The sequence below is a fragment of the Macaca thibetana genome, chromosome 16, assembly GCF_024542745.1.
Source record: "Macaca thibetana thibetana isolate TM-01 chromosome 16, ASM2454274v1, whole genome shotgun sequence".
Taxonomy (NCBI): Eukaryota; Metazoa; Chordata; class Mammalia; order Primates; family Cercopithecidae; genus Macaca; species Macaca thibetana.
This window is the reverse complement of record NC_065593.1, coordinates 1,470,682-1,498,618: the sequence shown is the minus strand read 5'-3', so window position 1 is coordinate 1,498,618 and position 27,937 is coordinate 1,470,682. Positions and strand designations below refer to the sequence as shown.

Sequence of the window (27,937 nt, the reverse complement as noted above, 5' to 3'; positions counted from 1 at the left end):
CGGCTAATTTTTTGTATTTTTAGTAGAGATAGGGTTTTGCTAATTCTTAGTAAAACCTTATAAATAAATAAATCTTTCCAATCTTAATCAGTGTGACCATAAGGTAAGATTCTCATAAATCTTTTATAACCCTTTACAAGTCTTGTTAAAGAGCAGATCATAAGCAGGTTTTTGCTCTAAGACAAACCTGTTGTGCTTTCATTCCAATGTTTAATTTATAGAAAAACTGAATAATACCCCTTTAATTTAGCCAATGTTCACACACAGAATCTCTTTTACAATTCATTTTTTCAAACCTTCCACAACTGTTCAAACCTTTAGCTTTATTCTAACTTAAAACACTTCTTTCACCCTTTAGGCAAAAAACCCATATTCCCATGCCTTCTTATAATCTTTTACCAAAAATAGATTCTACTTTCCTTACACACCTTACAGGTAAAACTGTTTCTTCAATAGTCTCACAAGTTACAGTGTTAACTTTTAGCGACATTTACTTTTGGTGAAAACCCTGGTTAGTAAGCAATTTTAATTGTGTACTAGGTGTGGAGCCTAGCCTAGGACATGCCAGACAGAAGTACAGATAAGGGCTGACTCTCCTGCATAGCTAGGGGGTGTGACTAACTCCACATGTCCCCAGGCCTTACCTTACTTAAGCAGGCAAGTTACACAGTAAGAGTCATAGTGGCATTTTATGACGCATTTAGGAGGCCTAACAGCCTTTGAATTGTATAACATTTCTTGCATAAATTCTCTTTCAAAAATCCTTTCATGATTTACACAGACCATCTGAAACATTCTTGGACTTTCTGACTTGCCCTAAACATCCCTCCTTTTAAATAACCAGTCATTTTACTTTAGAAGGAGAATTTACCATACCAAGATCTTTTCTTATATAAAATCTTTCTTTATAATCATCTTTGTATAGCTAGGGGGCACGGCCAATTCCACATGTCCCCAGGCCTTATCTAGAATCTAATGGCTTTAAGGCAGGTAAATTGAACAATTTTTAAAAGTTTAGCAGTGTATGACCTTAAAGCATTTAGCAAACTTAATATCTGACCTGCATAATTTAGACTAAATGTTTTTATTTTATCAATAATTTTTAAAGCTGTTTGTATTTCCCAAAGATTACTAAGGTTACATGAACTAAAAGGCATTACAATTTTTATTTTGCTTTCAAAATATTTGATTTAAGCACTTATTTTTGTTTCAGCCAATTAATTAGACTTCTTTTATATCAACATTACACATAATATGTATATAGCTACACAGAAAGACAGACGAAGATTACTATAGTAGTTGTAAGATTTTTCATTTGCCAGTTTTTAAGTTTCTTAATTGGATTACTGGCTTTAAGATGAAGCCCTTGGAAGAACAGGACCAGGAAAGGGGGTCTCTGGTGCCTCCTGTTTTTCCCAAGGAATTCAGGCTGTTTGAGCCTGAATATCTGCTTTTAATTAAACTGATTTTAACCATAACACTGTTTAATAAAGTCCTTTTAGAATTTCTTATGCCAAACAGCCAATATTTCTGGCTTTTGAACTATACCTAAGGTAACCTCCAAGGTGCTTAGAGGAAGGAAAATTTAAGACAGTTCATGGAGGAGAAGAGAATAGACAAGGTCACACAGATATTAAACCAGAAACAACTTCCTAGGGAAGGAATCGAACCTGAGCTGCCACTGCGAAAGTGCAAAACCCTGGCTTCTGAGCTACAGCACAAGACGGTCTCTCTTTCCTTTCCCAGAAGGAATCTAGAGTAATTTTGAGCGTGCAAAGGCTTTTAAGTAATACGATTTTTAGATCTAACTATGACATGAACCCTAAAATTCCTGTTCCCTGCAAGGCAGAGACCAAAAGTACTGGCACATGGTTACAAGGTCAAGCTCCCAAGGACATAAAACAAGGTGGAGACTTCATCCACTGTTTTGTTTGTTTCAGGGACCTGCAGCCAAGTTTGTTACTGACCAGCTTGCTGGCTCATCTTGAAAAGTGGACCTACAGGTGTTCTAAGCCCGTGTTTTGTCCTAAAGCATCCCTTGACGCAGAAAAACAAATTCATAGCACAAAATACACCAGCTTAAGACTAGCCTTAGAATTTTTTTTTACATTAATCAAAACATTACAGAGGAGATAAACACTGATTTTTTTCCCCCTATTCATTGAACTGTTTGCACAGAGAGTGAGAAGCCAGAAATCTGACTGGTAAGAAATTCTCACCCTTTTGCCAGCATGGCAGGCTTCTGGGTTCCCTTTCCCTGAGTGGCACTAGTGATCTGGCTTGCAGCACCATTGCCCTGGGGGCCAAGCCTCATCATAAAAGAAAATCACTTTTCTTTGTTCTGGCCAGAGCAAAATACATGTGATAAAACATAGACATTTAGCCACTCTGCTTAGCACCCAGTATCAAACTGGAGAGGCTTAAATTTGCCCCCATGGGGCCCGTCATCTTTAATCCAGCCTCAGACTTACATGGCCTCTGGGCAAGGTGGTTGCCCTGAGTAACAGAAAAGATAGGAAAGGAAAAGGAGAGAGAGAAAAACATTGCCTGTAGCAGGGTGGGGAAAGCGAAATGATCAGGGAGGTCAGAGAAAGACCCACCCATTGCAGTGACATTGAAAAAGTTCAGGTGGCTGCTTCTCAGTAGCAAAGGGATCTTTTCCAGCCATCCCATCAGCTCTTAAGTTTCTCCCATGTCCCATAGTCCTGTACATGCCTAACTGTCACCCACAGCCATTAGCAAAGAGTGCAAGGCAGATTAATCCAAAGAGAGTAGCAGTTAACATCCCATAGTGCCAAACCTGTTCTTACCCAAGAAGGCCTTTACCAAGATGGGCCTCTGACCCCCTAAATCTTAGAAGGGACACTAACCCAAGGTCCTTGCCTTTTATTAAGAGGGGCCTCTAACCCACTGTCTTAGGAGAGACTCGAACTCCCCTAAGTTGGGCCTCTAACCCAATCCCATTCTTTACTTGGGTGCTCCACCACTTACCCAAAGTCATCCAATCAGTGCTGCATTCTGTTTCCTTTGGTTGGGGGTTCTCCTCAGTATTGTCCCTTTTGTGGTTTGTGAGAAAGATGTTGCCGGACCCCACCACTTACCCAAAGTTAGCCTTTGGGTTGGGGGTTTCTGCAGTATAATTGCTTCCATGGTCTCCAGAAAGACGTTCTAGGACTGCAGCACTTACCTGAAGGTACCGTTGGGTCAGGGTTTCTGCACCTGGGTTGCCAGAAATACGTTACAGGAAAGGGGGCCCGATCCAGACCCCAAAAGAGAATTCTTGGATCTCACGCAAGAAAGAATTCAGGGTGAGTCTGCTGTGCAAAGTGAAAGCAAGTTTATTAGAAAAGTTGAAGGAATAAAAGAATGGCTACTCCATCGACAGAGCAGCCCTGAGGGCTTCTGGTTGCCCATTTTTATGGTTATTTCTTGATGATAACTAAACAAGGGGTGGATTATTCATGCCTCCCCTTTTAGACCATGTAGGTTAGCTTCCTGATGTTGTCATGACATTTGTAAACTGTCATGGCGCTGGCAGGAGTGTAGTAGTGAGGACAACCAGAGGTCACTCTTGTGGCCATCTTGGTTTTGGTAGGATTTAGCCAGCTTCTTTACTGTAATCTGTTTTATCAGCAAAGTCTTTATGAGCTGTATCTTGTGCCAACCTCTTATCTCATCTTGTGACTTAGAATGCCTTAACTGTCTGGAAATGCAGCCCAGTAGTTTTCAGCCTCATTTTACCCAGCTCCTATTCAAGATGGAGTTGTTCTGGTTCACGTGCGTCTGACGTTTTTGTTATATTCTCTTTTTCTGAGATAGAATCTCTGTTGCCCAGCTTGATGTACAGTGGCGTGATCTTGGCTCACCGCACCCTCCACCTCCTAATTTCAAACTCTTCTTCTGCCTCAGCCTCCTGAGTAGCATGCCACCATGCCTGACTAATTTTTGGATTGTTTAGTAGAGACAGGATTTCACTGTATTGGCCAGACTGGTCTCGAACTCCTGACCTCGTGCTCCACCTGCCTTGGCCTCCCAAAGTGCTAGAATTACAGGTGTGAGCTACTGCGCCCGGCCTGTTAAATCCCTTTTAAAAAAATACTCTCTATCCAGTCATTTGTTCTATCAAAGAAACTTCTTTTCTGTGGCACTTTGTCCTCTTGAATCAGAGATTTATTTTTCAGACTTGTTCCATGGGTATCATCTTGAGACTTCTCTTGACTGGTTACTGCTTCTTCTTCCTCTTTGGTTTCCTCCCTTGTTTTTCTGGAACACATCCTCAAATAACTGCCTTAGAAAGGGTATTATCAGTTTAATTTTCTCAGTTTTTGCATGCTTTAAAATATATTCTACCTCTGTGATTGATTTATAGTTCATCTGGGTAGAGAAATCTAGGTTGAAAATCATTTTCCCTCCGAACTTTGAAGGTGTTTGCTTTGTTGTCTTCTAGAATTCAGTATTGCTAATGAATGATAATGGCCAGTCTCATTCTCAGTTCACATCCCTTCTCCAAACTGTTAGACATTTTTTGTGTTCTAAAACTTTTTAAAAGATATATCTTCATGTGGGATTTTTTTTCATTCATTTTGCTTGATAGGAGTTCTGGAAACTTATGTTCTTCAGTTTTGGGGAATTCTTTTGGTCTTTGATAACTTCTCCACTGTTTCCACTGTATGTATTTCTAAAACTTCTATTAATTTATTGTTTAATCTCCTGGTTTGATCCTTGTGTTTTTAATCTTTTCTGTTTCCATCTCTTTTTGTTTTGTTCTGCATATTGGAAGAGTTCCTTGATTTTGCATTCCATCCCTTCTGTTGAATTTTTAATTTGGCAAACATACTTACATTTTTTTAGAGCTTTTTCTTGTGTTACCTTTATTCTTTCTTCATAGCATCCTGTCCTTGTTTTCATGGACATACGTCACCATGAATCTCAACCCTATTAGGGAGGCCTTCCTTGAGTTCCCTGTATAGATTAGCCTTCTTTCTCACCAGTGTCCCTGCTGCCTTGACTCTGCATTCCAGGGCCTTTGCACATTTTATGCATTCTTTCCTTTCTCCCTATTATCTAGTTTTGTGACAACGTAATTATGCTTATCAAGTATACAGCTTGATATTCAGATCTGTTGCTTCAAGGGGAGGTCCATACAAGAGAGTTAGTTTGGGAGTCATCAGTATACAGGTGGTTTTGAAGATCGTAAGATCAAGTAAAATGACCAGAAAGATATTTGTGGCAATTGAAGGCCCAGGACTTAGGTATGAAGAATTCTAGCATGTAGAGAGGGGAGATGAGGAGGCAGCAAAAGAGTCAGAGGGTGACTGCAGAGGTAAGAGGAAAACTAGGGAAGTTTGGCACCAGAGGGGCGTTTCAAAAAGAAAGGAATTGTACCAACTCTGCTGAGAGGATTGCAAATATCCATTGCCTGGGACCACATGGAGTTCACTGATGATGACTTTAGTGGACAGTGTTTTGGTCAAGTAATGGGAGTGGGTAGAGGAGTAAATGAAGAAATGGAAGACAAGCAGTGAATGTAACTCTTGAGGATTTTGCTGTGAGAGGAAAGAAATAGGATATTTATTAGCTGGAAGAAGATAAGATGTGGATTCTATTTTTTTTTTAATTGAAGAGAATTAAGCATATTTGAATGCCAGTCCAGAGGGTCCAGTGGAAAGGGAATGATGTCCCACCAAGTCACAGGATGTATTGGGGACATTGAGGATACTGGCTAGAGTTAAATGGGTGTGTTGGAGAGAAAGGAAAACAAAAGATGCATGAGTGTGGATACACCAGTTGGGATGAGATTACATGTAACTTTGAAAGCCAAGGGAAGAAGTTTGACATTGATGCAGCAGGAGATAAGAAACATGTACAGATTCTGGAACAGAAGCATCAATGGGATATTTGGGGGATATTAGTCCAGTGTGCCCTGAAGTGGGGAGAGGCTGGAATCAGGAAGACCTGTGAGAAAGCAGTTTCAGAGAATTAGGTGGAATAGTCTGAGGACCTGGACTTGATTCAGATCAAAAGGAAAGGAAAGGAAAAACATGGGAACATTTCCAAAAACTGCTAATGGGATTTAGTGGCTGAATGGTTGGTTGTAAAAGAAAAGGGAAGGAGATTTTAAATATGATTATCAGATCCTTGCTTGGGGGTTGGCACCACTGTCAGATGTGAGTAAAAGGAATGATGGAAAGAGGAAACAAATAGTCCATGAAGTTAGCAGCCAGTGAAAAGTTGAGAAGGATAAGATTAAGGGAAAAAATTGGATTTGACATTGAAGAAATTATTGGAACTCCTTGAGAAAACAATTTATGAAGAGTGATAGTTTAAAAATCCTAATAGTTTAGGTTCTTAAAAAAAAAAAAGCAAGTTATCTTGTAATTTTGTGGTGTATGAAGATGCTGAATTTTCATTTGTGTCTCCTACCTGCCACTCCATGAATACTTGTTGAATACATGAAAAAAAAACAACCATTTATTTCAGATTGTTACCATTTCCTTCATCAGTTCAGGTTAGAGAGATGACCTACCAAAGAACAGCCCCACTAGCATATTCTTTGGGCAAGATGAAGCGTGAAAAAAAAAGGACTAAAATATTTTATTTTCAGCTCATGAGAATCACCATGGAAGCAGTGTTTAGTTATCTGATCCATGATTTAACTGATCTTGCTATTGCTATTTTAAATGTATTCTTTGTTCTCCAAAAATATTTATTTTTCCCACCCCATCTCTATGTATATTGTTATGATAGAATTTATTCCTTCTGTTTTTATTTTTTTTACATTAAATTTTTTTTTAAATAAGTAAATTGATTGATTGATCAAGACAGGGTCTCACTTTGTCATCCAGACTGGAGTGCAGTGGCACAATCTCGGCTCACTGCAGCCTCCACCTCCTGGACTCAGGTGATCCTCCCACCTCAGCCTCCTGAGTAGCTGAGAATACAAGGCATGGGCCCCCACACTCAGCTAATTTTTAAATTTTTTGTAGAGATGGGGTTTTGCTGTGTTGCCTAGGCTGGTATTGAACTCCTGGGCTTAGGCCTTGGCCTCCCAAAGTGCTAGGATTACAGGCTTGAGCCACCATGCCCAGCCAGATTTATTTTGTGTTGAGACACACTTTATTTTTTTATTTTATTTATTTATTTTTTTGAGACAGAGTCTTGCTCTGTCGCCCAGGCTGGAGTGCAGTGGCCAGATCTCAGCTCACTGCAAGCTCCGCCTCCCGGGTTTACGCCATTCTCCTGCCTCAGCCTCCCGAGTAGCTGGGACTACAGGCGCCTGCCACCTCGCCCGGCTAGTTTTTTGTATTTTTTTAGTAGAGACGGGGTTTCACTGTGTTAGCCAAGATGGTCTCGATCTCCTGACCTCGTGATCCGCCCGTCTCGGCCTCCCAAAGTGCTGGGATTACAGGCTTGAGCCACCGCGCCCGGCCTGAGACACACTTTATATATTTATCATGTACATAATGTTTTTGAAATATATGTGTACGTTGTCGAATGGCTAAATTGAACTATTTAACATTTGCTGACTTCACATACTATTTTTTGTGAGAACACTTAAAGTCTGTTCTCTCAGAGATTTTCAAGAATATAATACATTGTTATTGAGTGTAGTCATCATGATGTACAGTAGATCTCTTGAGCTTATTCCTCCAGTCTAACCGAATTTTTGTCCTCTGACCAGCACCTTCCCTGCCCCTCCAGAAGCCCCTGGCAACTCTACTCTGCTTCTTTGATTTCAACTTTCTTGGCTCCACATACGAGTGAGAGCATGCAGTCTTAACATGGTATCCTCCAGGTTCATACGTGTTACCACAGATGACAGAATTTCCTTCTTTTTAAAGGCCAAATAGTATTACATTGTGTAGATATTACATTTTCTTGATTCATTCATCCACTGGTGAACACTTAGGTTGATTCTGTATCTCGGCTATTGTGAGTAATGGTGTGGTAAACATAGGAATTCAGACGTCTTTGTGACATGGTGATACATGCTGATTTCATTTCCTTAGGCTATATATGTGGTAATGGGATCGCAGGATCATATGGTAGCTTTTTTTTTTTTTTAGATGGAGTCTTGCTCTGTTGCCCAGGCTGGAGTGCAGTGGTGTGATCTCGGCTCACTGCAGCCTTCGCCTGCTAGGTTCAAGCAATTCTCCTGCCTCAGTGTCCCAAGTAGCTGGGGTTACAGGCATGTGCCATGGCGCCCAGCTAATTTTTGTATTGTTAGTAGAGACAGAGTTTTGCCACGTTGGCCAGGCTGGTCTCGAACTCCTGAGCTCAGGTGATCTGCCCGCCTCAGCCTCCCAAAGTGTTGGAATTACAGGCATGAGCCACTGTGCTGGCTTTATTATTATTATTACTATTTTTTTTTTTTTGAGACAGAGTCTCGTTCTGTAGCCCAGGCTGGAGTGCAGTGGCGCGATCTCGGCTCACTGCAAGCTCCGCCTCCCGGGTTCACGCCATTTTGCTGCCTCAGCCTCCCGAGAAGCTGGGACTACAGGCACCCACCACCACGCCCGGCTAGTTTTTTTGGATTTTTAGTAGAGACGGGGTTTCACCGTGTTCGCCAGGATGGTCTCGATCTCCTAACCTCGTGATCCGCCCGCCTCGGCCTCCCAAAGTGCTGGGATTACAGGCGTGAGCCACAGCGCCTGGCTTTTACTGTTGTTTTAAATAGAGATAGGGTCTTTCTCTGTCACCCAGCCTGGAGTGCAGTGGTGTAATGTGAGCTCACTGCAGCCTCAAACTCCTGGGCTCAAGTGATCCTCCTACCTCATCCTTTCAAGTGGCTGGGACCATAGGTGCATGCCCCCATTCCCAGGCTAATGTTTAAATATTTTTGTGTAGAGATAGGGTCTCACTATGTTGCCCAGGCTGTTCTTGAACTCCTAGTCTCTGGTGATCCTACTGCCTTGACCTTATTTTTAATTTTTTGAGGAACTTCCATACTGTTCTCCATAATGGTTGTACTGATTGATATTCTCACCAACAGTGTACAGGGGTTCCCTTTTCCTCTTCTCCACATCCTCACCAATACTTGTTGTCTTTTGTCTTTTTTTTTTTTTTTTTTTTTTGAGACAGAGCCTTGCTCTGTTGCCTAGGCTGGAGTGCAGTGGCGTGATCTTGGCTCACTGCAACCACCGCCTCCTGGCTTTAAGTGATTCTTCTGCCTCAGCTTCCTGAGTGGCTGGGACTACAGGTGCACGCCACCACTACCCGGCTAAGTTTTGCATTTTCAGTAGAGACGGGCTTTCACCACGTTGGCCAGGATGGTCTTGATCTCCTGATCAAGGTCTTGATCTCGTGATCCACCCGCCTTGGCCTCCCAAATATAGTACCCATTCTAACAGGTGTGAAGTGATATCTCCTTGTGTTTTTAATTTGCATTTCCCTGATGATTAGTGCATTTTTTTCGTATACAGTTTGGCTAACTCCTGTTTTCTAATTTATTGCACAAATGTAATCATAAAAGAGAAACAGGAACATTACTCACAGACCAACCAGCTTAATACTCAACTGTTCTCAATATTATGTGTTCCATTATAGTTTGTGAATGCTTAGTTTGATGTACTTGTGATTGACCGCTGTATAATTTTTCATTGGCATTTAGAAAATGTCACACTTCAAACATGTTTCTTCTTTACGAGATGGAGCTTGCTTTTATGCTAACTTCTTGGAGTCAGCCAGCCTCCCGGGGATGTTTCACGTAAGTGATGGTGGGGTGGGAGGAACACAAAAGATCCAGTGGTGCTGGCTGAGCCAATCCCTGTTCCACTGGCCCTTCTCTCCACTGCCCCTGATGTGGTGCTGTGTAAGGAAGCATGGCCAGCCTCAGGGCTTCAGAGTGCTTTGGTTAACAGTGAGGTCTGACTCCCACTGCTAGAAGGAGGTGTCGTAAGCTGTAGGGCTGTTGCTCTTTACTCTTCTCTGTCATTACCCACGAGGAGGTGTGTTTGGGCTGGAGGCCTGGGCTCACGTGGAGGGTGTGCAGCCAAGACCATCATCATTGGTCTGATGGTGAATTTTAAGCAACTCTGAACCTAACCTGTGCTCCGTAACAGTTTCTGAAATGAGGTATACAGAGATGGGAAGAATCTTTTGGAAAACAGAGACAGACATAGTTAAAAAAAAAAAAAAAAAAAAGAAAAGAAAAAGGGAAAAGAATAGATGTAACAAAAATACAGCTGGATTGTACATTTCATAATACACATCCATTCATAAATATACTTTAGTTTCATGGTTTTTAAAAATTCCTAGTAGTATAGATAAGGCAGAAGTAACACTTATGGGGAGAACAGACTACAATTTGGCAGCAAAAGGAAGGCGTTAAACTGTAGCTGGAAATAACAACAGAGTTGATCTGTTCTATATTAGTTCTTCCGTCTTCAAAACCAACAAATGGTTGCAGGTTTAAAAAAAAGAAAGTGGCTGGACATGGTGGCTCACACCTGTCATCCTAGCACTTGGGAGGCCGAGGCGGGCAGATCACCTGAGGTCAGGAGTTCGGGACCAGCCTGGCCAACATGGTGAAACCCCATCTCTACTAAAAACAAAACAAAACAAAACAAAAAAAACCAGTAAATTAACCGGGCATGGTGGCTTATGCCTGTAGTTCCAGCTATTCAGGAGGCTGAGGCAGGAGAATCACTTAAACCTGGGAGGCAGAGGTTGCCGTGAGCTGAGATCGCACCATTGCATTCCAGCCTGGGCAACAAGAGCAAAACTGTGTCTCAAACATATAAAATAAGAGTAAAAGAAATAAAGAAAAAGGTAGCCTTCATTTAGTGATGCTATTAAGAATAACAAATGCCTGTTTGATGATCAGTCCTGGACTCTCAAGTTTGCCTGTTCTGACTCAAGTTATGGTGAAACTGTAGTTATCTTCCAGTTTTTAATACGGTCCTTGCTGCAGTGACTTCATTCTAGAGAACTGGCATTACAAAAACATTGTAGTGCTTAGTGGTTTTAATACTCATTTCACAAGAATAATGAAATAAATCTTTTCCTCACTGAGTGTGTAGTATGATGCAGGTGAGGTATCTGACACCTGAAAGTCAGGCTGACCCATGAACGACACTGGCTTGAATTGCGTGGGTCCATTTAGATGGAGACTTAAAAAAATCAATACATTGGAAAATTATTTGGAGAGTTGCAACAGTTTGAAAAAAACTCAGATAAACCGAGTAGTCTAGAAATACGGAAAAAATTGAGAAAAAGTTATATATGTCATGAATACATAAAATACATGTAGATACTGATCAGTTTTATCATTTACTACCATAAAATATACACAAATCTATTATAAAAAGTTAAACTTTTTCTAAACTTATGTACACGCAGACTATACATGGTGCTAGTCATAGCTGAGAGAAATGTAAACAAATGTAAAGATGCTGTATTATAACTGCATACAAGTAACTATAGTACATACAGTACTCCTGTAATAATTCTGTGGCCACTTCCTGATGTTGTTGCAGTGCGCTCAAGCATTGCGGGTAGCCGCTTGGAAGGCACTGTGATGCTAGTCATCTCTGTGGGAGCAGTTCCTCTCTCCAGTACACTTCAGATCACGGTGAAAAGTGACCTCTTAAGGTTCTTGAGTATGTTTTTTTGTGTGTAGTGCAGTACCACAAACTTTGAATAACACTGTGGGACCCATATGAAGTGCCACTAGTGATACTGGCAGTGCTCCCTAGAAGCCAATAAAAGCCCTGACAGAATTGAATTGCTTGAGGAATGGTTGCCTGCCGCTTCAGACAGATGATTCGTTTTGCAAACAGATGATGTAAACTTATGGTATTGATAAATACAGTATGGTACTGCAAATGTATTTTCTCTTCCTTACGGTTTTCTGAATAACATTTTATTTTTTTTCTATCTCACTTTATCTTAAGAATACAGTATGTAATACATATAACATACAAAATACGTGTTAACTGTTTATGTTATCAGTCAGGCTTCCGGTCAGCAATAGGCTATTAGTAGTTAAGTTTCTGGGGAGCCAAAAGTTATACACAGAGGTTTGACTGCATGAGAGGTTGGTACCCCTAACCTCCAAGTTGTTCAGGGGTCAACTGTAGTCTGTGATATACTCTTGGCTTTCCAGAAACTTAATTTGAAGAAGTTAATTTAAAAACCGTAGTTTTCTGTGTATTAATTTGACAGTTCAGCCTTTATTAGATCAAAGTTTCAAACGAGCTCAGTTGTTAGATGTTTTGTAATGAATGCCATCAGCCTTTATGTTGTCAGGATCCAGGATGTTTAGATGTGTGTTTGCGCAGGGCTCAGAAACAGCCTTGGTGGTAGGTTTACAGCTGCCCATCTTCTTAGGTGCAGAACCTGTTCTGGGGCTGCTGCCAGTCTATGGGAACATTCCCTCCTATGCCCTTCCTACGCTGCAGAGGCCTACAGGTTGATGACCACTTCTGGGACCCTTTGTTAGACCTCTCACTCAAAGCATGTAGAGTTGTGTAAGTGACAGCAGCCAGCCTTGACTCATCAGATAGTCTTTGAGTTTGTAAAAGAAAAAAAAAATGTCCAGGATTTTAATTTACACTGTAACATCTGAGGTGGATTTCAATTCTAGAGCACGATAGAGACTGATGTCTGGGTTTCACCCCTAGGATTGTTTTTACATTGTCCATGCTATAGTACAGATGAAAATGAAAGATAATTATTTACACCTTACATTTCCTGTTACAAGTATTCTGTGTTATGTCTGTATCATGTCAAGTACCGTAGGTATGTTCTTATTTCATTTATTCTTGTTTCTTCATGTACACAAATGAGTGCATCATTTCCAGTTATGTCAAAAGTGATATGTCATTGTATCAGATCCATCTCTCAGTATTATCTGTATCTTCTGATGTCTTAATCAAATTTATGCTATCAAAATATGTTAATGATGTTTTTTAAAGTGTTTATTGAGAAATTCACAAAGAACTTGTATTTTGTCAAAAGGCCATTGTTTAGTTGCCAGCATTATCAGTGCAGATGTACTAAATTGCAAGTTACAGAAAACCCGACTCAAGGTGACTTATAGGAAGGGTATTTACTGGCTTGCCTATCTGCAAGGCCAGCTATGGGCCAAACTTCAGGGTTGATTTGATTTAGCAACTCAACAATGCTATTGAGAATGTAGTTTCCTTCTTCCTTTTCTGCCATCTGCATTCCCACCTTCCTCTTGAGAGGGCAGGGTGGTTAGCAGCCATTCCCGCACCTACACATTTTCTCACTCTTGTCCCATGGTGTTTAATAGCTTGCCCAGAAAAACTTCCCTTTGTCGCATTGATCTTAAAATTGAGCTGTGTGCCCATTCGTGAACCAGCAACTGGCTGGGGATGGGGTCATCCTAAGTAGCTCAGGCTTGGAGTTAGCCTCACCCAAAGTATAGGGCTGTGGGGAAGAAGCACTGAAACCCCAGTCAGAACTGGGTGATTAGCTAGAGGAGGAGGAAATGGATGAAGAGCGACAGCCACAGTCCACTGTGCCATGTGATTTACAGTCATTTGGGTTTTGTTTATAAGAGTACTTGCTTTATTTTTTCATTTTTTTTTTTTCTTCTTCTGTCTTTAAGGGGCCTTTACAACAACCAAACGGACAGGCATTCCAGCGCCACGGGAATTTTCGGTAACTGTCTCAAGAGAGAGGTCTGTGCCACGTGGTCCCTCGAACCCCAGGAAATCAGTGTCCAGTCCAACTTCTTCCAACACTCCCACTCCTACCAAACACCTGAGGACCCCTTCCACCAAGCCCAAGCAAGAGAATGAAGGTGGAGAAAAGGCTGCGCTTGAGTCCCAAGTTCGGGAACTTTTGGCAGAAGCCAAAGCAAAAGATAGTGAAATTAACAGGCTTCGAAGTGAACTAAAGAAATGCAAAGAGAAAAGGACTCTGAGCGCTGAGGGGCCTGATGCTTTGGGCCCAAATGTTGATGGAACATCAGTCTCCCCAGGTGACACAGAACCTGTGATAAGAGCACTTGAGGAGAAGAACAAGAACTTTCAGAAAGAGCTTTCCAATCTAGAGGAAGAAAACCGGGCCCTGAAGGAGAAACTGATCTATCTTGAGCACTCCCCAAATTCAGAAGGGGCAGCAAGTCACACTGGTGACAGCAGCTGCCCGACATCCATAACTCAAGAGTCAAGCTTCGGAAGCCCAGCTGGAAATCAGTTGTCCAGTGACATTGATGAGTATAAAAAAAACATACATGGAAATGCATTACGGACATCAGGCTCCTCAAGTAGCGATGTTACCAAAGCTTCTTTGTCGCCAGATGCTTCCGACTTTGAGCACATTACAGCAGAGACACCCTCAAGGCCCCTGTCCTCCACCAGTAACCCCTTTAAGAGTTCAAAGTGTTCTCCCACTGGGAGTTCCCCAAACAACGTAAGTGAATTGTCCCTGGCTTCCCTCACAGAGAAGATACAAAAGATGGAAGAAAACCACCATAGCACTGCAGAAGAACTACAGGCCACTCTACAGGAACTATCAGACCAGCAACAAATGGTGCAGGAATTGACAGCTGAAAATGAGAAGCTGGTGGATGAAAAGACGATTTTAGAGACATCCTTTCATCAGCATCGAGAGAGGGCAGAGCAGCTAAGTCAAGAAAATGAGAAGCTGATGAATCTTTTACAAGAGCGAGTAAAGAATGAAGAGCCCACCACTCAGGAAGGAAAAATCCTTGAACTGGAGCAGAAGTGCACAGGTATTCTTGAACAGGGCCGCTTTGAAAGAGAGAAGCTGCTCAACATTCAGCAGCAGTTGACCTGTAGCTTGCGGAAGGTTGAGGAAGAAAACCAAGGAGCTTTAGAAATGATTAAACGTCTGAAGGAAGAAAATGAAAAACTGAATGAGTTTCTAGAACTGGAACGGCATAATAATAACATGATGGCCAAAACTTTGGAAGAGTGTAGAGTTACCTTGGAAGGGCTAAAAACTGAGAATGGATCTTTGAAGTCTCATTTGCAGGGTGAGAAGCAGAAAGCCATAGAGGCCAGTGCCATGGAGCAGACGGCAGAGAGCTGCGAAGTTCAAGAAATGTTGAAAGTAGCCCGAGCGGAGAAAGATCTACTGGAACTGTCTTGCAATGAGCTCAGACAAGAATTACTAAAGGCAAACGGTGAAATTAAACATGTTTCCAGTCTGCTGGCAAAGGTGAGAAGAGACAGCTCTTTACTGGTATTTGCTCATCCTTGTTCACATTTCTGCCCTTAACCTCTAAATTCACAGAACACAGAGAAGCATTTTCTTAGTCTGTTTCATTCACGAAGCCAGCATTCCGGCTTGAAGGCCTGTTAGATCGACGACAGGTTGGGATTGGGGATACAAAAAGGAAACACCCAAATTTCTGATTATGGGTGGTTCAAAGTGTACTGGGGATGTAAAATCAAATCAGAGTATGATGCAGTGATAAAGAATATCATAGAGCCTATGCCCAGGCTCTAGTCTAGTGCCAAGATGAGGGGGGGCCCTGGTATAACATGGGGGTCGAGGGTAGCGCAGAAGGACTTCCTGGAAGAAATAGCAACTGAGCTGAGTTCTGAAGATTGAGTGGGAGTTTGCCAGGTCTGTCAGCCTGCTTTTAACTGCCAGTAACAGACAATGAAATCACTCCCAATTTTCCACCATTATATTACCACTATTTTGGTGTTTTCTTCCAGATATATGTGTATGTATGTGTATCATACAAGTTAAACAAATTTATAATCATCTTGTACATGTTATTAACTTTCTTTTTGCATTTAGCATTTTAGAAATATTAAAATTTTTCTCAGTATATTCCTATCATTAAATATTCATTTAAACATTCTTTTAAAGGCCAGGTACTATTTTAATATAAATATTTCATATTTATTAGGTCCCTGTTGTTGAAGATATATGTATTGTCAAATATTTGTGGTCTTTCCAGTCTTTCAATATTATAAATACTTTTTTTTTTTTTTTTTTAAATCTATCTTACTGTTTATTTAGGACAAATTCCTAGACGATGACTTACCGAGTCAAAGAGTATAAACATTTTAAAGACTTTCAACACAGTCAGCCAGATTGCCCTTCGGAAATATTATGCCAGTTTATTCATCCTAGTGGTCATGAGATCATGTGCTTCCCTGAGCCTTTGCCAACACTTGGTATTACGTTGTTATATCATTTAAATATGTTAATCATTTCATTTTTGTAACCTTTTTTGCTTGGGAAGATCTTCCATAGCCCAAGAGCAAATAAATAATAACTTTTCTTGTTTTTAAAAAAATAATACTTTAATCAGCCTGTAATTTTGTTTTTTGATGCAAGAATTGTGGTGATTGTATGATATTCTGCCCGGAGCAGTGCTGGAGAGGTGCAGAGAGATGGCCTCCTATTTCTTGTTTCCTCCAAGTTCTGGGTCTGATTTAGGGATCTGCTGGCAAGAGGGATTCAAAACATCTTCCTACCTTAGGTCAGGGGTTGGCATTGTTTCAAGGAGCAAATTATGCCATGAGCTCTCATTTTCCTCCACTGCTTCATCTGTCTTAAGATGAGTCCGTTGCAACCTGATTCTGCGTTTGGCCATCTGATGGGCCTACTGGTGGGCCGTGTTAAGGAGTTTCTCTCTTTGTCTGTATTCTAAATTTGTAGGTATTTTATTGAAAGTATGGAAGTGATTCCATTAGAGGTTACTAGACAGGCTTTGCATTAGGTTTTAATGTCTTGTGGAATAAGACTATTCTTTTTTTACTTTAAGATACTCAGTACTCTCTGGCAAAATGTTTCATCTCCCATGTGCACCTTCTTGATGTTCTTTCTCAGTCACTCTGTAGTTTTGGTAGTTTGGCATTACATGAAGCGTATGTGTCAATGAGAAATAATCTGACATCTTAAAAATAGCTTATTTTTTTCTCATAAAATATTTTCATTACAGAGGATTTAAAAAGTACAGAAAAGTATAAAAAAGAAAAATATTACCTTTAATCTCACCACTTGGAGAAAAACTGCTAACATTTTGCTATATGTCCTTTCAGGCCTTTTCTCAGTTTATACATGTTTGAGCTTGCATAAAAACTTGCATTGATATGATTATGATATTTTGTCTTCCTATCCAGAAGAGTATGTCTGTCCACATTCCATTACAAAGAACCAGTTGGATTAGTTTATCTATTCCACTGTTAATCTGTTTCTGATTAACTTGTTTCTACTTTTATCTTTATTAATTTTTTTGTCCTATTTTTTGTACATTTTGGTTTCTTACTAGTTTCTTCAGTAAAATTCTTTGTTCATTTAACTTTTTTTATCCTTGGTTGTTAATGAAAGCATTTGAAGTTATTATAGCTTAGGTAAATAGAGGCAATAAAATCTAGAATCTTCTGGAATAAACTAAATCTAATTTAAAGGAAAGTGCATTTTCGGTACAGTGCAAGGCACAACATATATATTTAAAATCAAACTGTTGTTATTCATATATCCTACATCTTATTGCGTGCTAACTAGAATTATCAAATACTGCTAGTAAGAGGGGAAAGGTCCTAGCTAGTATTTTTGGGTGAGAGTTTGAGGTAAAGATGGAGGCATGCTATTATATAGGGTTTCTTGTATATCTATCAAAACCCTAGGTCTGTGATTTTGTGCTGTCTTATGTGCACAGAGACTGATTTGTAATTGCAGTGGACTTGTAACATACTAATCTTCCTACCCTTTTACATTACTGTAGAAAAAGCAAAACACAGACCTGCTAAATGGACTAATACTTACTGTATCTCTACCACAGACTATCAACTAATCCGCCAACAACCATGAATTTAAATGATAATACTTAAGAGACTCATGTCCAAAGGATAATAGGAGAAGTTTTAGCACAAAACTGTGATGAAGGATCTAACATGCTGGACTGGGTCGTCTTGACTTACCCAGTGAGCAATGATATGACTTCGGGCAGGCCCCTTTACCTTGTGCGGTGTGGAATATAAGCGTGACGGTGGATGGATCCTGGTCTCGTATCTAATTCCAAGGGAAGCATTTAACATTTCATCATGATGTATGTTTTTTGTAGGCATTTGGTACATACCTTTTATTATGTTATGCAAATATTTTGCTAAGAGGTGTTTTGTTTGGTGGTTTATTTTTATTTTTTATTTATTTTTTATTTTTTTGAGACAGAGTCTCGCTCTGTTGCCCAGGCTGGAGTGCAGTGGCGCGATCTCGGCTCACTGCAAGCTCCGCCTCCCGGGTTCCCGCCATTCTCCTGCCTCAGCCTCCCGAGTAGCTGGGACTACAGGCGCCCGCCACCTCGCCCGGCTAGTTTTTTTCTATTTTTTAATAGAGACGGAGTTTCACCGTGTTAGCCAGGATGGTCTCGATCTCCTGACCTCGTGATCCGCCCATCTCGGCCTCCCAAAGTGCTGGGATTACAGGCTTGAGCCACCGCGCCTGGCCCTGGTGGTTTATTTTTAGAGACAGGACCTCGTTTTGTCACTTAGGCTGGAGTGTGGTGGCGATTATAGCTCACTGCAGCCTTGAACTCCCGGGCTCAAGGGATCCTCCCACCTCAGCCTTCTTGGTAGCTGGGACTACAGCCAGGCACCGCCATGCCTGACTACTTGGCTTGTTTTTAAAGGATGAGGACTGAATTTTTCTACAGCTAATGATGTGATCTGATAGTTTTTATGTAATCAAGTTTTTTTCTCCTTTAACTTGTTAATGAGGCAAGTTATAACAGCAGATTTTCTAAGGTGCTCTAGTGTGAAATCATGCTTGCCTTCCTGGGGTAAATCCTAATTCTTCAGTTTTCAGTGGTTTTACTTGACTTTTTGCCGAGAACTTTCAAATATAGCTGCCTTCAGCAGGTATCAGAGTAACTGTCCTGTTAATCACCAAGCAACTACGTGTATCCCATGAACAGTGCATTCATCCACTCTGATGCTTGGCAGAAGGTGAATATTGTGAAAAAGGATACAATAAGCTATTTACAAAGGGGGAAAGCAGTGCCAAACCATCCTATGATCTAATAGATTCCGTAAATCTATGTAAGTTTCCAGTTAAGATTACTCAAGTGACCCAGATACTGTCAAAAGAACCTATAAAAAGCCTTGAAAAGTGCTTTTTTAAAAATAGGAGGTAGGTTTCTTCCTCATTCAATACATGGAAAATTGGTAGGATTTCTACAGTATTTTGTAGGCTTTTTTTCTCCCCATTTCTTTTTCTTCGTTGGTTTGCTGATCTCTTTATTTTTTTCAACTTCTCTGATATACCCCATATGCATTTTGATGGCCGCTTAATCTGTAGTCACATGACATACTTCTGTAAAACTTTGAGGATGGGTCTGATTTCCACAGAACCCAAAGCCACCACTCCTGGGAGCCACACCTGTCCCTGCCCTAGCTAGCAAGCAGCATAGAGTTGTATAGGATTGTTGTTTTTCCAGACAATAACACGGCCCAGCTTTAATTTTCTTTTTTACCTTTTCAGTTGTTTGGGATCTTGATTTCAAGTTAGAATATCTTTTCTAGGCTTGAAACCTAGAAGTTTTAAAAGCAAAACATCTATTTATTCCCCTGAGGTTGAAGCTTGTAGGTGGTATTCTTAGAATCTTAGTTCTTTCTGCAGAAACTTGGGGTCCACTTCCAGAAGAGTAAGGAGATTATAAATAACCACTTGGCATGAGTGGTCTGGGGGAGGCAGCAGAGGTGAAATGACTAGTGTGCTGCCTGAGTGGGTCCTGGAGCCAAATGATTTAGAGTGGCCACTGGTCAGAGATTGCAGAACCAGAATTTGAGGGAAATATGTGGCAAATAGATGATCCTGTAGCTGTGACATCGGAATAGGACACCTTAAAGGACTTAAGAGATCTGGAAACCTGGTTTAAACAGTCAGGTGGGCCAGAAGTCTATCCAGGTGATGTATTGGTATATGAGAAACTGCCCTCCTGTCAGCGGCATGAGCCAGGGGACACTCCCTCCACCCTGGTCCCTAAGGGTGGGAGATGGGCTGTGGCTGCCCATGGTGCAGGCCCAGGCTGTGGCTGGCAGTGCTGTGGTTCTGGGCCTCCTGCCAGGGATGCAGGACAGCTCAGCATTGCCAAGCATCTTGGTCCACCTGTTGGTGACTTGGGGCAGGCATGTTTCCTGGACACCTGGGTCTTATGGGGAGAGGGTTTCCCAGAGCCTCCCAGAGCTTTCCCTTTTCATCTGATTGGTGAGAACTGGGTCACACAGCGCCCCCAGGCCATCTCTCTTGAAATCACAGTTGCAGCCTGATTCTTGAACAAAATTGGGATTCTGTTAGGAAGAAACAAGGTGGGGGTGGCTTTTGGTGGGGAATGGGCACTTGCCCCATCAGGCCTCCACTCCCTCACCTTTCCCCACAAAGTACTCACAGTGATCTGATCATATGGTGCCTTCCGGTGCTGCCTGGGGCACCACATGCTTTGCCCAGTGCCCGGCTCCCACCACACCTCAACTCGCAGTCCCACCCCACATCCAGCCATATTCCCACCCCTCCCTCCATGCCAGGCCTGGCCGGGCCAGTGCCTGTCTGGCAGTCATGTTTGCTCAGGGGGCTCTCGGCCTGAAGAGACCCCACCCCACTCACCATTAGCTGGTCCCTCCTGAAGCTTTCCGCCTCAGTTATAGGGTCTTCAGCAAGGCATTCAGCTCTGCAAGGCCCTGTCCCGTGGAACTTCAGACTCATCTCAGTAAATGACATTATTGTCACTCAGCCAAGGTCACTCATGGGAGCGCCTTGATCCACGCTAGCCCTCAGAGGATTCAGATGTGCGGGAACTATTTGGGGCGCTGCAGGGAAACTGAGGGAACCTTCTGCCTGAGTAGCCACTGGCTGCTGCTGGAGAGGTGGGAAAGTTACTGAGCTGAAAACATGGAGATTTCCGTCACCTTCAGCTCACACATGAGGCATCCCACTCTCTGGCACCAAACATCAACTCTGGTGAGCAGAGGCCTGTGGCTTCGTGCTGGGAAGGAGGACTGTCAGCAACTCCTGTCAACAGGGCTTATTTTCCAGCTCCCCTGGGCAAGCCATGAGGATGTGGAAATCGAGGAGGCCTGTGGAGGCTGCTGGGGAGAGCCCCGCAGATGCTGCACCAGGAAGCCTCTGCTCAAGGGGCTGTGCAGAGCCAGCTGTGCCCCAGGAGCAGAATCTTCTGGAGATTAAACTACAAAGCCAGAATGCCTGTGCAGCCTTTATTATGTGGGATATGACAGGCATGTGGCCCAGAGTTCATGGCATGTGTGCCAGCTCCTCCCCTGACACCCCCAACTCTCTGTTCTTGAAGCCCCTTGAAAAGGAGCAGAAGTTTGGTGGAGACAGTCGGATGATTTGAGGAAGGGTGGTCTTGTCAGTTGGGCAGATCCGCAGTACGTATGGCTCCACAGGGGGCTGCTTCCCAACCCTGCTTGACCCTGCTTCGCTCCGATGACTTGTTTTCTCCCGGACACGTTAATGCCTTTTGTGAGGTGAGGCCTAAGCACTCTCTCTTCCTTTCACATGACCTCGGGACTCATCTGTGAGCCTGGTGATGCCCAGCACTTCTCTCTCCAGTGCGAGTTCTTGGGAAGTACCTGGGTGGAGCCTTGCTGCTTCGAAAGGTCCCTACCAGGGTACAGCCCCTGCTTCTGAGGCTTGCCTCTGAGTTCCTAAAGGTGAAATACAGATATTTACCCTCATCTTTGAGTTTTCCAACAGCCTTTCTCCGCTATAACTGAAGTGTAAATAAACTAACATTTCCTCCTCTCCCTTGGTGGAGCAGCATGGGCCAAAATAATAATTCAACTTCAGGCCAATAAGAATGAACTATGGATGATTATCAGCAGTGTCTGTTCACAACAGGGCTAAGAACTGAGCAGAGGGAGTTTTGCAGTACCCAAGCTAGATGCCAGAATAGGAGCACCCCACATTCTTTCTCATTGTATTAGTTCATTTTCATGCTGCTGATGAAGACATAGCTGAGACTGGAAAGAAAAAAAGGATTAATGAACTTGCAGTTCCACCTGGCTGGGGATGCCTCACAATCATGGTGAAAGGTGAAAGGCACATCTCACATGGTGGCAAACAAGAGAAGAGAGCTTGTGCAGGGAAACTCCACCTTATATAATCATCAGATCTTGTGAGACTTATACTATCAGGAGAACAGCAAAGGAAAAGACCTGCCTCCCTGATTCAATTACCTCCCACTGGGTCCCCCTGCTAACGTGGGAATTCAAGATGAGATTTGGGTGGGGAGACAGCCAGTCTGTATCACTCATGGTAAAGTTACTCAAGCTGTCATTCCAAGTTTATTTCCTTTTAAATGATACGTAATTTTAGCATTGCAATTTATTCCATCTATTAGATATTCAGTAAATACTTTTCAGGTGAATGAATGAATGTCACAGAAACTTGCAACAGAATTGAGAGGCTGCTATAATTATGTTTAAAAAGTAAAGTTTGTTATATTTTAATAACAGCAGTAGTATTTTGGGGCTTTATATGCGCTAAGCACTCTCAGAGCTTTTCCATCATTTAATCTTATTTATCATCTTAATCGTACACTGTTGATTCTTTTGTCTAATATTTTTTCATTTGAGCAAACAGAGAATGATTAAGTTATTAGCCTAATGGATTGATGAAATGAAGCCAGGAGTCAAAGTTAGGTCCGACCTTAGAGCTCTTATTCTTTTTTTTTTTTTTTTTTGAGACATGGTCTTGCTCTGTTGCCCAGGCTGGAGTACAGTGGTACGATCATAGCTCTCCGCAGTCTCGAATTCCTGGGCTCAAGTGATCCTCCCACCTCTGCTTCCCAAGTAGCTGGAATTACAGGTGTGCAACACCATGCCCAGTTAGTTTTTTATTTTAATTTTCATAGAGACAGGGTCTTGCTCTGTTGACCAGGCTGATCTCAAACTTCTGATGATGATCCTCCCGCACCTCAGTGCCTCCCAAAGTGCTGGGATTACAGGGGTGAGCCAGTGTACCTAGAGCTCTTATTATTAATCACTGATTTAGACTCTTGCCCAGTTACCTGAAAGCAAAGAAGAGACAGAAAAACACTTAAAGCAGAACTAAGTGTAATTAATACGTTGTCACTGTTGTCTTAAGGCCAAAGCCCTTTGATTTGAAGAAAACCACCTTTGAAAGCCTCGTTCAACTAGGAGAGTTTTACCTGATTATAATACAATGGAGAAATTCTGAGTCATCAAGAAATGTTGTTTTATTTGACCTCTAACCTGAATCTTGAGGGGAGAGGGGATGAGCTGACCCTTGAGTGTATGGGGTGGGGACTTTGGGAATGCTGCCGGAAGAGAACAGCAGGTCCTAAGGCCAGAAAGCCTGGCCACCAAGGAAGTGATGCAGGTAGTTTGTTCTTGTGGGAGTGCACAGGGTGGTCAGTGGAAGTGGCCCAGAGGAGACACCAGGCAAGCAGTTAGATTTTATCCTCAAGACAGAGGGAGTCTCTGAAGAATTTTTTTTTTAAATAACAGCTTTTATTGAGATATAATCCATTTAAATCACGTAAGCCTGTGGGTTTTAGTATAGTCACACAGTTGTTCAACCATCACTACAATCAATTTTAGAACATTTTGATCACCCCATAAAGAAATCTTAACCTACAGCAGTCACCCTCCAAGACCACCTCCCTCCTAGCCCCTGGCAACCACAAATCTATGTTTTGGCTCTGCGGACTTGCCTCTTCTGGATGTTTTATACACATGGAACCCATGCTCTGTGGCCTCAAGCAGTCCTCCCACTTCAGCCTCCCACAGTGCTGGAGAGTTTTTTCTGTGCTCTGGATACAAATCCTTCACTAGACAAATGATTTGCAAATATTTCCTCTCATTCTGTGGGTTATCTTTTCATTGTCTTGATAATATCCTTTGTGGCACAAAATTCTTTTTTATTTTTATGAAGTCAAATTTACTTATTTTTCTTTGGTGGTTTGTGCTTTTTGTCAGAGGAATTTTAAGAGAGTTATGGAATCACATTTACTGTTGAGAAAGATGACTTCAGCCACAGGTGAGAAAGAATGAAGGACAGAACAGGGAGTGATGTGGGTGGGAAGTTGAGGACTGGAAAGACACCCATTTTATTTATTTATTTGTTTATTTATTTATTTATGAGACGGAGTCTTGCTGTGTCATCCAGGCTGAGTGCAGTGATACATCTCTGCTCGTTGCAACCTCTGCCTCCTGGGTTCAAGCGATTCTCCTGCCTTAGCCTCCTCAGTAGCTGGGATTACAGGCACTGGCCACCATGCCCGGCTAACTTTCCTATTGTTAGTAGAGACAGGGTTTCACTATGTTGTCCAAGCTGGTCTCGAACCCCTGACCTCAAGTGATCCACCTCAGCCTCCCAAAGTGCTGGGATTACAGGCGTAAGCCACTGCACCCGGCCTGGAAAGATATTTAGATGTTAGATGTGTAGAAGGGAGGCTCCGTAGGGTCGGGTGACTGATTTGACGTCAGGGATGGGCAGCAGGAAGGCATTTCAGCCTATTCATAGATCTCCAGCTTGTGTGATTGAATGTGCGGTTGTGCTGCTTCCTGGGAGAGGAAACAGAATGTGGGGCAGGCGTGAGAAGGGAGAGTTGTCTGCTGGAGCCAACAAGGATACCCAGGCCTGCAGGCCCAGGCTGCTGTCAGCACCCGCTGATCCAGCCACAGAGGAGATCCGGGAGCCCCTGCCCTTCCAGGCCAAGATTCCTCCAAGGCAGGGACCTTGTGCTTGAGGTCTCTCTTTGCCCCTCCAGTACCTTTAGAAGCTGTAGAAACCTGTCTAGACAGGATGCTCCATGAATGCATTTCACATATACTGAGGTTTGTGAGGAGTCTCCACAGTGTCAGAGGAGGTGGTGACCCTGAAGATGAGCAGGTGCGATTCTGAATTCTTGACCATTCTCTGTCCTAGTAGATGATCTCTTTTTAAGCACTCGAGATAACTTGATTGAATGGACTGTATAATCACTATATAATCAACAGATTAAGTCAAAAGCCAAGTGAAATGACAGACTTACACAAGAGGCAGTTATGGGGGGTTTACGAGTCAGGTATCTTCCTTCTCCCCTTGTACTGTTTTCTAATAAAACTATCTGTACAACTTTAATGTTACTGGAATTTACTCAGAATTTATTATAATGATCTCACTCTGTCCATGTCTCTATAGTACCATGTTTTTGGCATGTGACTATTTGAATGAAGGATTAAATAATTTCTCAAAGCCACGGCATAATTCTTCAAGATACTGTCTTTGCTATAAAAATGTACTAAAAATAACACTGAAATGTTTGAGCCGCATTTTGTCTCACATAATGCTTTTACATGAATGTACTGTTTTCTTGGTTCTTTATGTATTGATAATGTTGTTAGGTTATCTATAAACCTAATTCCTTATTCTCTTTAGTCCACAGTCTCTATTCTTATGGCTGCTTTGTGTAGGAGAAGAGCTTGGTTCTTAGATATCTCTAGCTTGATTACCTTTCTGCTTTTGTTCATCACACTAAAGAAAGCTACATAGATGCCCTGATAGAGATCTTTATTCAGTATTGTCAAATTATCTGGTGTCAAAAAACAGAAACCCTTAAGTAACTTTGCAACTTCTCACAAGGGCTTGCTACATAATAACAGGCAGATATTTTTATATTCACTTTACAGGTTAACATATGAAGAGAGGGAGAATTTAAATCACGTGAAAATAATCATCCAGCATGTATCAAGTGGCTGAGACCAAACCCTACCCTTGGTCAAACCATCACAACCAGTTGTTTACTCCTCTGAGAGAGGAGACTCTAGATGTGTGTGTTGCCACTAGCATAGGAGTGGTCTTAATATCTGCAGTCAGGGAGAGTATCCCCCCCACCCCCAACCACTTCCTCTTTGCAGAGCACTCATCTGGAGATGCCTGAGGCCCATCGCCTTTCCTTAGGGCGCTGCTTAATGTCTAATCTAATGCTTTGACCCAAGCTTGTGAAGTGACACTGACTCAGCCACCAGACTTAACTTTATCTTCCAAGTAAGGAGTTTGGGGGTCCTGAGACTTTATTTTCCTTTACAAGTGTCTGACAAGTATGGTGTGGGGGTGGGGTAGGTAGAGGAGGTGACTCTTGCTAGGATTCTGGAGGGGTCTGACTTCAGAGCTGTCTGCCTGTCCTCTGGGCCCTGCTTAGGGGCCTCTGCTGCCATATGCCTTGGGCACCTGGTGGAAAGGAGTGGCTTTCACTGTCCTCTCTGCAGGAACCCTTCCTGGGAAGTTTGTTTGACTCTATTTATAGTACAAGTCCACTGGCTCCGTATCTACAGAAAGTTGATCTTTGAAATTGAGAGATGCTTGGGATGCCTGAGAGTGATTCCTTTTTTCGAGGGAAATGTTGAAAATCACATTGCTGGGTGTCTAAGAGTGTGATTCTTGACATAGAGAAGTTAAACTCTAAGGAGCTGACCAGTCAGGCATGTTGGGCGGTCTCACTGTAGTTCCATCTTCAGAGGGCTGAGGCAGGAGGATCAGTTGAGCCCAGGAGTTCAGCCTAAGCAACATAGCGAGACCCCATGTCTAAAAAAAAGGAAAAAAAAGAAAATCTCAAGCAAGGGAAATGCAAAGGAGCTGGCCAGCAGAGAGACCAGCAATTTGAATAGGGCCTGGATCCCCTGCAGTCGTGGAACGGTAGGCTTTGGTCTCAGCCACTTGATGCATGCTGGATTACTCTTTTCAAATGATTTAATTTCTCCCTCTCTTCATATGTTAATCTGTAAAATGAATATAAAAATATCTGCCTGTTATTACGTAGCAAGCCCTTGTGAGAAGAAGTTGTGAAGTTACTTAAGGGTTTCTGTTTTTTGATTTTTTTTTTTTTTTTTTTGGTAAATAAAAGAGCTTTCTGGAATATATTGTTAAACTTGAGGTAATTATTCCAACATCCAAGAAGGATGAAGTGATGTGTGCATGTGAAACAAATGCTGATTTGCAGGTGCCCTCCCCCATGCCGAGTTACCTAACTCCCCATGCCATTTTAATTGGGGTGAGATGGGAAGTAGAGGGGACAGAGCCTTCGAGGGGCAGCAGCCTCACCTGCATGCAGAGGCCTTGCTCAGGGTACTCCACCTCTAGGCTGCCTCGTTACATCCTCAGTTTAATTCGTGGCCCACGGTTGTCCCAGCCAAGTCACATGCATGTTTCTAGACTCCAGGTGACAGGCCCTTAGCCTGAGGACTCCTCAAAATGTAGGCAGCTAGCTATGCAGAAGGCCACAGTCTGCCCCAGGATGCAAGACTCAAAAGCCACCTTCTGTTGCTGCTTTTCAAATGATTTCAGACGTTAGCCTTCCAGGATCTAAAATGCATTACTTCTTTTCTCCTTGAAAGTCATCTTCTGGCCAGGCACAGTGGCTCATGCCTGTAATCCCAGCACTTGGGAGGCCAAGATGGAAGGATCACTTGAGCCTGGGAACCTGGGCAACATAGCAAGACCCCCCCCCCAAAAAAAAGTAACTGGGCATTGTGATGCACACCTATAGTCCCAGCTATGAGGGAGGCCGAGGTGGGGAGAATGGCTGTAGCCAGGAGGTGGAGGCTGCAATGACCGTTGATTGTGCCACTGCACTCCAGCCTGGGCAACAGAGCAAGACCTTGTCCCCTGACTCCAAAAAAATCAAAAAATAGTAAAGTCAGCTTCTGCTTAATAAAGTAGCTATTGTTAAGATTTAAGACTTTTGGTCTTTCATGTATTGTGATTTTTCTTGGTCAAATTGACCTGTATTACATTACTACCTAGTATTGTATATACAATATATAAGGCAATTGTAAGAGAAAGAATGACTTTTATTGACTTTTACTATTATATGTTCCAGGCACTATGATAAACTCTCCAAGTCATTATTTCACTTAACTGCCCACCCCCAACCCCACATTGTTAGATTATGAAACAGAGGCAGAGGGATTAAAGAATACAAGGCTTGTTTCACTAGAATTGGGGTTTAAACCCT

At 42.3% G+C, this 27,937-nt stretch overlaps 1 protein-coding gene across 8 annotated transcripts in view; it reads left to right on the top strand.

Moving 5' to 3' along the window:
* SPECC1 (sperm antigen with calponin homology and coiled-coil domains 1) overlaps window positions 1–27,937 on the top strand; it is a 281,070-nt gene that overhangs the window by 157,802 nt on the left and 95,331 nt on the right. For 7 of the 8 annotated variants that reach the window (XM_050763865.1, XM_050763867.1, XM_050763866.1 and 4 more), the window contains one exon: window positions 13,577–15,156. The exons of the other annotated variant lie outside the window; for it this stretch is intronic. In XM_050763865.1, the coding sequence (XP_050619822.1) occupies window positions 13,577–15,156 (1,580 nt within the window). The remainder of the gene's footprint in view (window positions 1–13,576; window positions 15,157–27,937) is intronic. 8 annotated transcript variants of the gene reach the window in all.